We start from the raw sequence: 11,568 nt of genomic DNA on the forward strand, positions 1-11,568 counted from the left end.
TGTTCTGGCCGGGAGAAAAGAAGACTGGGGGCTGGGCCTCGGGCTCCTAGAGAGCTCACTAAGGAAGCAACTTCTAGATCTTCAGCCCCAACAAAGCTGCTGGCTGGGCATCTTTCGGTCGTGGAGAGAGGCGTGTGCCCACTCACGGGCTTAGAAGCCAGCAGTGGCACACCAAGGCGTAAAGCTCAGGGTATGAAGAGACAAATCAGAGCTCTGCAGCTGAGGGATAAACGGGAAGGGCGTTCCAGACAGTGAGAACAGCACAAGCAAAGGCTCGGAGACTGCCTCAAAGCCAGGAGGGCCTTCAGAGACAGTCCCTCCTCCAGTGCGGTACCTGGGCCGGCAGAGCAGCTGCGGCAGCACACAGACCCTCCACCAAGCCAGAAACTCTGGGAGGAAAACAAGCCGGGTTTCAACAGCCTTCCAAGTGAGTCCAGCGTGTGTGCAAGGTTGAGGATGTCAGGCCCAACTCATCGGCTGGCTCCCAAACTCTTCATAGATCACTTGCCTGTGATCGATTAAGGGGTGAAAGGAAATCTAGGGTCAAACAAGTTTGGGGAGCACATGACCTACATTGTTTTTGGGGTGCTTCTGAAACTTAGTCTTTCAAAGGCTTTGGAGAGTCCTACAGTAAAGATCTCTATTTTTCACTCAACATGGCCTCATGGTAACTCCTCAGATGGCTTATTGACACTTTCTAGAACACGCATTTAGGGACACACTGCTCCAAATCATCCTCATTTTCTTACACAGATGAGCTAAAACCTACAGAGAGGGCGAGGAGACCGTCCCAAAGTCACAGGAAGTGTGTCCAAGCTAGAAAAGACCTTAACAGTCTCTCGGATCCCACTACCCGACTCCCTCTGCCTTTCCGCCCCATCTTTGTATCAGGCCGAAACCCCTGCCATATGGAGGCCAGCAATAATAGGACAGCGGTCTCTGAATTCATCCTGAAAGGATTTTCTGGCTACCCAGCCCTAGAACACCTACTCTTTCCTCTGTGCTCAGCTATGTACCTGGTGACCCTGATGGGGAACACGGCCATCGTGGCGGTGAGCATATTGGATGCCCGCCTCCACACGCCCATGTACTTTTTTCTGGGTAATCTTTCCATTTTGGACATCTGCTACACATCTACTTTCATACCCCTGATGCTGGTCCACCTCCTCTCGTCCCGGAAGAGCATCTCCTTCATTGGCTGTGCCGTCCAGATGTGCCTGAGCCTTTCCACAGGCTCCACGGAGTGCCTGCTGCTCGCCATCATGGCCTATGACCGGTACTTGGCCATTTGCCAGCCACTCAGGTACCCTGTGCTCATGAGCCACAGGCTCTGCCTGACCCTGGCAGGGGCTTCCTGGCTGCTCTGCCTCTTCAAGTCAGTGGCAGAAACGGTCATTGCCATGAGGCTGCCCTTCTGTGGCCACCACGTGGTCAGACACTTCACCTGCGAGATCCTGGCTGTGCTCAAGCTGGCTTGTGGCAACACGGCGGTCAGCGATGCCTTCCTGCTGGTGGGGGCCATCCTCCTGCTGCCTGTACCCCTGACCCTCATCTGCCTGTCATACATGCTAATCCTGGCCACCGTCCTGAGGGTGCCCTCCGCCACCGGGCGCCGCAAAGCCTTCTCCACCTGCTCAGCGCACCTGGCCGTGGTCCTGCTGTTCTACAGCACCATCATCTTCATGTACATGAAACCCAAGAGCAAAGAGGCCCGCATCTCTGACCAGGTCTTTACAGTCCTCTACGCTGTGGTGACCCCCATGCTGAACCCCATCATCTACAGCCTGAGGAACAAGGAGGTGAAGGAGGCTGCCAGGAAAGCTTGGGGCAGTAGATGGGCCTGTAGATGAGGGAGAGCAGGCCTTTGCATGGGTAGGGGCCTTGCCTCGTTGTATGGGTCATCATATAGGAGTGCAGGGCAGAGCATGGGGCTGTGGGGACCTATGCCAACACCAGGTCCATGACACGGAATCACTCACATGTCCCTTGTCCTGGCCCAGGCTGGTGTCTAGAATCTGTCCCTGGGCCTTCACAGTAGCCTTGGCTGGTGAGTGCAGTGGTTCACACCTATAGTACCAGCATTTGTGAAACTGAGGCAGGAGGATGGGAAATAAACACATAGATAATAGTCATTAGAATTGCCAGCTTCGGTCTCTCCTCAGTGGGCATTAGAAGCAGTATTTTGAGACCCATTTAAGGGGGCTGGAGAGATGGCTCAGAGGTTAAGATCACTGACTGATCTTCCAGAGGTGCTGAGTTCAATTCCCAGCAACTGCATGGTCACTCACAACCATCTAGAATGTGATTTGGTGCCCTCTTCTGGCCTGCAGGCATACATTTAAAAGATCTATTTATTCATGCATTTTCTGTCTCCATGCACACCCCCTGAGCCACCATGTGGTTGCTGGGAATTGAACTCAGGACCTCTGAAAGAGCAGTCAAGTGCTCTTAACCACTGAGCCATCCTCCAGGCCCTACTAAATAAATCTTTAAATGGCTCCTAAGTGCTCTCAGGAAGGAGTGTATGCTCTTCAGGGCCTCACTGCTGCCTGCCTGCCTGCCTGCCTAGCTCTCAGCCTGTTCCCATACTCTCCTGCCTCATAGCCCTACACACCAGCAGAATGTGAGCCTTCCCCTTCCCGACACTGCCCACCCCCAAGCTCTTCTGTTTTCTCCTGATGAGGCAGCTCTACCCAGCACACATCACACGGGCAGATGGACTGCCTGTCTTTTCAGGCCTATAACATTTGCTCCTTTCCTGTGTCCTTGGTTTCCAGTACCATGACATCACATCCAACTCAGCCCCAATATCCTACTCCAGACCCTGAAGTCCACGCAAGGACACAAAAATGTAGAAACACTCGTGGTAGCATAGGGTCCTTCTCAAATCTGAGCAGAGCTGAGACAAAGTCCATAGAGAGGCTAGGCAAGGCCAGGTCGTCTGGGAGATGACAGGAGAGGCAAAAGTTGGGTCCTGTCTAATCACAAGACACCAACCACCCAGGAGCTTCTCTCCAGCCCCCACCCAATAGCAGTTGCAGCCTCTGGTATTCCTGCCTCATCTGATTTGGGGGTGCTTGCTGGGTCCCTCACCACCTTATCGCTGGGCCCCCCACAGCTGTCTCCCCACAGTTTCCCTGACAGCTTATGAACACATCAAGCTACAGAGTCACAGAGTGTGTCCAGTCCCGCCCACCCGGGCATCAGTGCCAGGCCTCATCTGCACCATAGTGAGCTTGACCTCCAAGCAGCAGTCCCGCCCTCCTGCTAGTTGGCTGCAGGCCACCACAGTCCCACACAAGGCCTCCATTCCCCTACTGGGCCACCTCCTTCCTCTGGGACTCTCAGTGAGGCAAGCTAGAAAGAGAGAGGAAATTAAGGAGCAAGTCGAGGGCCAGAAGCCACTTCCCTGGGGATCTAGTTTGCATGTCCAGCTGGCTGAGAGTCAAGAAACTTCAACACAACTGATGAAACCTAGATTGCCTGCAGACATCTCAAACAGGATGTTCAAAACAATCAAGAACTCTGCTTACTTAGGGCCAGAATGTCCATGCCTTGGCCTTAACTGTTAGCATCCCTTTTTAATTTCTAAAGCTAAATAGCATACCTTTTTCTTGTTTTGTTCATTTGTTTGTTTGTTTTTCCCAAGACATGGTTTCTTTATGTAGCCTTGGCTGACCTGGACTTGCTTTGTAGACCAGGCTGGTCTCGAACTCTCCAGTGCTAGGATTAATGGCATGTGTCACTATGCCTGGCTTAAATAAAATGCCTTACCATTTCATTTGCAAAGGGAATACTTGAGAATGAGAACTAAGGGCTGGAGGGACAGCTCAGTAGTTAAGGGCACTTGCAGAGGAACCACACCCACATGACAGCTCACGGCTCGGCTGTCCGTAACTCTAGATCCAGGGAATCCGATGCCTTCTTCGGGCTTCCATGGACGCTACACACTAGTACACATACATATCGGGAGGCAAACATTCATATATATATATAGCAAAACCTCCCCCCCACACATACACAAAAGAAAAAGAAAGTTCACCATGGAAGCTGTAGTGTGTCACAGTGTATCACACAGTACACCCTTTCGCTCACACTTCCTTACTTGCAAATGTCCATTGCAATGAGTCATTGGCCTGGCTTGAGGCCTCTGGCTTCTACACCGTCAATACTGGATCCTCATGGGGACTCCTCTCAGATACCCTGCTGTTCCCCTGTGTCATGGAGATCCTGACAGCTTTGGATCTGCAGAACCAGCCCCTCTTGACGTGCTCCAGATAGGATAATTTTAGGGTGGACCAACTCAAAATCCCGGATCTGGGCCCAGGGGATAGCTGAGTTGGTCAGCCCACCAGCTCTTCAGCATCCACACCACCAGGGCAAGCTCTTCAGAACTGTAGACAAGTGGGGGTGGGGGGATGGGGACGGGGCAGCTCTCCTGAGCTCCTGCTGGCTTGCCTGCTTCCCTGGCACCAGGGCCAGCTCTGCTGTGCTGCCCAGGCAAGGTACAGCAGCCAGTGAGGGGGCATGCCTGTAATCTTAGCACTTAAAGAGCCGAAGGTAGAGTGATCAGAATTTAAAGGCAGTCCTCAACCACATGGCAAGTTTGAGATCAGCCTGGGTTGCATAAGATGCCTTCTCAAGGAAAAAAAACCAAAATAAGGGCACAGTTAAAAATTTGTATGCAAAAAAAAAAAAAAATTATAGCACAAAACACACTAATCCACAAAAATGGGTATAAAAATATATCAATCTCGATATCCAATTAGTAAACCCTGTTTAAAGAAACCTGAGTGGGCTGTGATGGTGTAATGTGATACAGACATGGGGAAACATTTCTTGAGAAATACTAAATGATAGGAAATTATCACAATATGATTGATGGGAGGGGGAAAGCAGACCAGGAAACATTGCATTTGGTGCCTCCCTAATCTTATTTTTTAATTATTTGTCTCATGGATATTTGATTAAGAAAATTCTGGAAAACTGTTAACAACAACAGTTGCTTCCTTTCTGGGCAATGAGGTTACAGGCCAGTACTGTTCTCTTGGTCTTTCCAATATTGTTCAACATTCCCAAATAAATATGATGTCGGGCCTAGAAAATGATGGTGTTCTTTATAAGAAGTGGGAGATGTCCTCGCTCCAGAGTAGAGGGTTCTGGATGGCAGAGAAGGGAAGCTGGTGCCACTGCCTCTGCCGCGGGGGCAGGGAGGGAGGGAGCGTGGAGCAGAAGTAGCTGGGAATACTGACATGCGTGATGTAGCTTGAGGAGAAGAAGGAGACAGCTAATGTATGCGATTCACCTGTGCTGTTTGGGGCTGCAGAAGTGGGTAAGGAAAAGGGAAGACCATGGGCTTCGGGGGATTTTGGGAGTGGGTAGAGATTCTATCACTATCTACCATGGTGCAGAAAACAGGTGCATCCAGGGGAGGTTAAAGGGCACTGATCTAGTCTCACACCTGTTGGGGCCAGGTGTCCCCCAGGGTGGCAAACAGGCCTAGACCATCCCAGAGGCCGACAGAAAATAAGAGCTAATCTTATAACTTTTTGAATTCCTCATAAAAATTCCAGAAGATTACTACGGTAGAGTGTGAAAAATTACAAATACTACTGTCTCATTACAGCTGTATTTTATATCTAAATTGTAAACAGTTATCTTTATTATAAAAGGCCAGGAAGGGAAGGGAGAAGATAAAACCAGTGAAAAGTCATGTGCCCAAGTTGAGCTCTGCCTTTAACCCACCCCTTCCATGCATTTGGGGGGCTCTCATACTCCTCTCAGTATGTAGCCTTCCTCAGAGGTGGGGGGCATGGATCCAGGACCACACAGCAATCATGGAAGGAGACAACTTGTCTTCCTGTGCAGGTGCCCAGGCCTTGTACAGGAGCACTCCTGCCCCAGAGCCTGTGGCATGCAAGGAGCAAGGCTCCAGCGAGGCCCAACCTTGGCATTCTCTGCCCACCTCACATGAGCAGGGACCTCCTGGGACAGGGCAAGGAATGTGGAGTCCCGGGAGCCCAAGTCCCTCAGCTGGCAAACCTGAAAGTTTGTGGGCTTGTAGAGTTTAACTTTAAATTGGGCAGGGACTATGTGGTCCCTGAAAAGGGAGCAGGCGGGCTATGTGACAGGGGACCTGGACACTGGGGCCCTTCAGCCTGACCCACCTTAGCACATTGTACCTGGTAGTTATGAACTCAGGACTACCCACCCCAGCCACTCCCACAATCCTCAGCTCAGCTAGTATGGCTCCAGATCCCCACGTTTTCTTACACCACTGGGTCCCAAGTGCATGGTAAGGAGCATTTATCTGGCACGTTGTTCTCAGACTATTTAAAGGCTAAAGTACTTATTAAATAGCAGCAACAGTATCTACACTGACTTGACTAGTCACCACAAGCCAGGCTCTGTACTAACAGCTTTACCGCACCCCTACTGCATTCCTTAAAATGTCACCCTTTCCAAGGAAGCACTACCATCTACCTGTGACAGGTAAGCAAACTGAGACTCAAAAGCTATTGGCCAACCGAGCGTGTCAGTGACACTTGCAATCCCAGCACATGGGAGGCAGCGGCAGGAGGATCACGATAAATTTGAGGCCAGCCTGGACTGTATAGCAAATTCCAGACTAGCCAATGGTCCTGTCTCTCTCTCTCTCTCTCTCTCTCTCTCTCTCTCTCTCTCTCTCTCTCTCCTCTCTCTCTCTCTCTCTCTCTCTCACGCACACACACACACACACACACACACACACACACACACACACACATACACACACACACACTGTTGGGGCAAGAGGATAGATGGATGGAAACCACACAGCAAGGCACCCAGGCCTAGCACAGGAGCACTCCTGCCTCAGAGCCTGTGGCATGCAAGGAGCGAGGCTACAGCAAGGCCCAGCCTTCGCATTCTTTGTCTGATGCTAGCAACAGGCAAGGCTGGGTGTGGCCCTGGTCAGCCTACTCCAAGGCCCCCTTCTTACTGCCCTCTCCCATGAGGCAAGTCTGTCCCAGGTCCCTCCCCTCCCATTCTAGGCCTCAACCATGCTTTCTTCTGCCTTGCGAGGTGCAGGTCAGTAGAAGGAAAGCAGAGACCTGGTTCTGGGAGACAGTTCCTCATAGCTCTTTGAATATGGTGTTTTTCTGGGACATAACAGTGTGTGACATCTAGGCAGATGCTAGAATCACTGGAAGGAAGGAAGGAAGGAAGGAAGGAAGGAAGGAAGGAAGGAAGGAAGGAAGGAAGAAAGCTGGGTGTGGTGGTGCACGCCTTTAATCCCAGCACTCGGGAGGCAGAGGCAGGTGGATCACTGTGAGTTCGAGGCCAGCCTGGTCTACAAAGTGAGTCCAGGACAGCTAATGCTACACAGAGAGACCCTGTCTCAAAAAAGCAAAACAAAAAAGAAAAAGAAAGAAAAAGAAAGAAGAGAAAGAAAGGAAGGAAGGAAGGAAGGAAGAAAACTCTGTGCTGGTTCTCTCCATGTACACCAGGCTGACTTCAAACTTGCAATGCCTTGGGCTCCTTCGTGGTGCTGTAGGCATGCACCACCATGCCTGGTTCAGAATGCATTTGTGTGTCCCATGAGATGCTAAGGTGCCCAAGTGGAGTGCTGGTAGCAGTAACCTTGCTGATTCTCTCTCTTCTGAACATGTGTTGGGACTCCACTGGCCCAGTGGTTTGTGGATATATGTACAGTTCGTCACTTCTGGGCCTGAGCATTTAAATGTTGGTGGAGATGTTCCAGTGTGTCCTTCCGCAGCCATAACTGGTGATGTCGCAAGTGGCACAGGCCCCCTTTAGCCGGTCTCTAAAGAGAGCCCTCTGGAATCCACAGTATGCGTGCATTAAGAAAGACATGTTTGTCATGTTAAGATAGCTGAAATTATGAGGCTTTGTGTTACCGCAGTGTAACCCAGCACATTCTGACTGATGCTCCCTAGTGTCCCATCATGTGGCCAGGTTGTGAGTCAAAGCTGCTGGTTGCCTGGCACCATGGCATTTTCTCCACACAGACTGGATTAGACCTCATTGCCCTAATGTGTTGTGAGTGTGCCCTAAAGCTGTGATAGACCCCACACTGCTCCTGATGTGGACCCCTGGAAAAAGCAACTGTTTCCAAGACAGGCCGCTGCCACTCCCCAACATCCTCTTCGATCAATCTCAGTGAAGGGGGAGGAGTGTCCATATCAGAGATCAGTATATGGAGCAGAGCGGAGGCAGCCATCTCAACACACGGTTTACTTGGAATGGGAATCACTGGCCATCTTGGGAACAGGACACTGGAGGACAACAGTGACAAATCCGATGTATCCCTTTCACGTCAACAACTCAGTCTTCAATAGTCTAGTCAAAGGGAGGGAAAAGGGGGGGAGATGGGGGAGAGAGAATAGAGGGGGGGAGGGAGAAGGGAGGAAAGGAGACAGAGAGGGACCATAACACAATGCAGTGAACTACTTCCGCCAATAGCCAGGTGTCACATTACGTCAGTCCAATCCAAGGACCTCTCACAGGAAGAGGAACGGGCCTGGATTGTGGGGACTTTATCTAACACCGGAAGTGCCCTGGCAAGACTGAAGCAGGTGCGTAGACCAGGTGGGTTCACTTGAGGTAGCAGAGAAGAGCAGAGTCTGTTCCCAGAAGTCTCAAGTGCCTGTGCTGGTCCCACTAGGTCTTCTTGTGACAGAGTCACAAAGAAAAGGAGAGAGAGAGAGAGAGAGAGAGAGAGAGAGAGAGAGAAAGAGAGGGAGGGAGAGAGGGAGGGAGGGAGGGAGGGAGGGAGAATCTATAGCTGTCAGGAGTCTAGCAGAACAGGATTTTTTCATAACCGCCAGCCCCCGGCAGCTAAGATAGCCAGTCTCTTCAGAGCTCAGATTTGGCTTACTGGAGCGACTGAGAGACTCTCAAAGGTCTAAAGCCCAGAGAGAGGACAGTTTGTATCTGAAATCCCCCAAAAGGGTGAGTGGTTTTGAACTTCAGGGAGCTGTTTCCACAGCACGTAGCTCAGGCTCACAGGCTGTCAGACCAGGTTAGAGCCATGACCAGCAGCAGCTTTCTTGTGTCTCCCCTTTAAAATCAGCAGACTGTCCCACAACTGCTTCAAGAGAGATGACTAGCAAGCAGATTTACACGTCCCATGCTAGGTGACAACATGCCTTCCAGGACTCCTCTTGCCTCAGACAGGAACTGACAGCTGTGAATTCTCCCCTCCCCCCTTGCCCCCATTTTGTTTGTTTTTTTGGAGCCCTGGCACCTCAAGTAACACCTAGCACAGATAAGTACTCAGGACATACGCAGTGAATGAAGGTGGCGTCATAGGAAGCAATAATCTAGAAAAGTCTTCCTTTGAACAGGCGAGGGCACTTGACAAGCTGGGTGTGACAGCACTTGCCTGCTAGACCAGTACTCAGGAGAATGGGGACTTAGAGGCCAGCCTGGGTTACATAGGGAGACCCCATCTCTTAAAAAAAAAATCACTATATTTCTTTTATTTTATTTGTTTGTTGTTTAGTGAGACAGGGTTTCTCTGTGTTAGCCTTGGCTGTCCTGGACTCCCTTTGTAGACCAGGCTGGCCTCAAACTCCCAGTGATCCACCTGCCTCTGCCTCCCGAGTGCTGGGATTAAAGGCGTGTGCCACTGCACCCAGCTACACTTTATATTTCTAAAGAAGATGTCAAACATGAGTCTCCTGTCTCCTCCGAGCACCACTGTGGAGAACAATGAGGCGTTCAGGGGACCAGAATGTGTCGTGTTCTCCCCTGGCTGTGTCAACAGAACTGAAGCCTGCCTGAGAGGCCAAGCTACAGACAGACCTAACGTCCAACTCTCTCATTACGCAGATGGTGGAACTAGAATCCAGAGGGAGACAACACGCTGCAGGTCCCGCGTCCATCTTGTTCACTTTCCATCCAGAGCTGTGTGGTCCAGGTGGCAAGAGGAGGAATGAGATGGAAGGGACAAACCGCACAGCCGTGACAGAGTATGTCCTGCTGGGACTCCAGGACCACCACAGCCTAGAGATAGGCCTGTTTGTGTTTTGTCTGGGCATCTACTGCGCAGCTCTGCTGGGGAACTCCTTCCTTCTGGGGCTGATCGTGCTGGACTCCCACCTGCATAACCCCATGTACTTCTTCCTCAGCAACCTCTCTCTCATCGACATCTGTGGCACCTCCTCCTTCACACCACTGATGCTACTCAACTTCCTGGATGCCCAAAGGACCATCTCCCTCCCGAGCTGTGCCCTGCAGATGTTCATGACTCTGGCACTTAGGTGCTACAGAGTGCCTGCTTCTGGCTGTGATGGCCTACGACCGGTACGTGGCTGTCATCCGCTTCAGTACTCCGAGATCATGAACGGGCAGCTGTGCATGCAGATGGCAGTGATAAGCTGGGGGACAGGCTTCACCAACTCTCTGCTGCATTCCATCCTTACCTGGCGCCTCCCCTTCTGCGGCCATAATATCATCAACCATTTCTTCTGTGAGATCTTGGCGGTGCTCAAACTGGCCTGTGGGGACATTTCCCTCAATGCACTGATATTGACAGTGGCCACAGCTGCTCTGACAATGACCCCACTTGTGCTCATCTGCCTCTTTTACGTGTGTATCCTGGCCACCATCCTTAGGGTGCCCTCAGCTGCAGGCCGGACCAAAGCTTTCTCCACCTGCTCTGCCCACCTCACAGTGGTGGTGATTTTCTATGGAGCCATCTCCTTCATGTACCTCAAGCCCAAAAGCAAAGACGCCAGCACAGATAAGATTATCACATTACTCTACGGGATTGAGGCGCCCTCGCTAAACTCTTTCATCTATAGTCTGAGGAACTCAGAGGTGAAAGCAGCTGCCATAGCCGTGGTGCGGGGAGGTCTCCTTGTCAGGAAAATGTCCCACTTTTAACACTCACCCTCTGCCTTTGTCAGTCAGCCCCTGTTGATCACCACGACCCAGGGAAAAGCAAAGCAAACAGGCCTGCATGGACTCTCACAGCACAGTCCACTCAGAAGTGGCGCAGGCACCTTCCACTCTTCATCTCAGTGGCCAATCCTCAGCCACATCTAACACAAGGGGTCTGGGGTGAAGCTCAGTCTGGCACATGCTTGGGAAAAAGAGGACTCAGGGGTTTCTGAAAACCTAGGGACCAACACACAAAGCTGGGGAGTCGGCCGAAGACAAAGTAGAGACCTGGTTTCCTGTGCCCTGATCTCTCCTTCCCAGACCTACACAGGGTTCTGCACCCCAACCAAGTTCCCTTAGCTTGCTACTGGCGGCTTTTTACCAGGACAGCCAGGCTAGGCTAGAAGTGTGCTTCTCAGAACTTCCTGTTCCTATGAGCTGCCCATGCGAGACATGCAAAAAAATTTGGAAGGCAGAATGAGCAACACCCGGCCCTGGAGGAGCACTCATGTCACTGACATGCCGGGCTCCCTTGTTAGCAGCCCCTTCCTATGCCAGCTAGATCCCCTCCAGAGCTCTCCTCAGGCCGAGCCAAGTGCAGCTACTTGTCAAAAGGTGCCCGCTTCTCCTCAGGCCCTGTGCATCATGAGGCTTGGAGAGAGCGAGCTGGACACAGTC

The 11,568-nt window shown here is 51.4% G+C and overlaps 1 protein-coding gene and 1 pseudogene across 1 annotated transcript; both read left to right on the forward strand.

Moving 5' to 3' along the window:
• Window positions 1–908: 908 nt before the first annotated feature.
• On the forward strand, window positions 909–1,850 carry LOC127206333 (olfactory receptor 13J1). The gene has a single exon (XM_051165621.1). The coding sequence runs from the start codon at window positions 909–911 to the stop codon at window positions 1,848–1,850; it is 942 nt and encodes a 313-aa protein (XP_051021578.1).
• An 8,095-nt stretch (window positions 1,851–9,945) lies between these two features.
• Window positions 9,946–10,893, forward strand: LOC127206341 (olfactory receptor 13D1-like; annotated as a pseudogene).
• Window positions 10,894–11,568: the final 675 nt, after the last annotated feature.

The sequence above is a fragment of the Acomys russatus genome, chromosome 2 (assembly GCF_903995435.1).
Source record: "Acomys russatus chromosome 2, mAcoRus1.1, whole genome shotgun sequence".
NCBI lineage: Eukaryota > Metazoa > Chordata > Mammalia > Rodentia > Muridae > Acomys > Acomys russatus.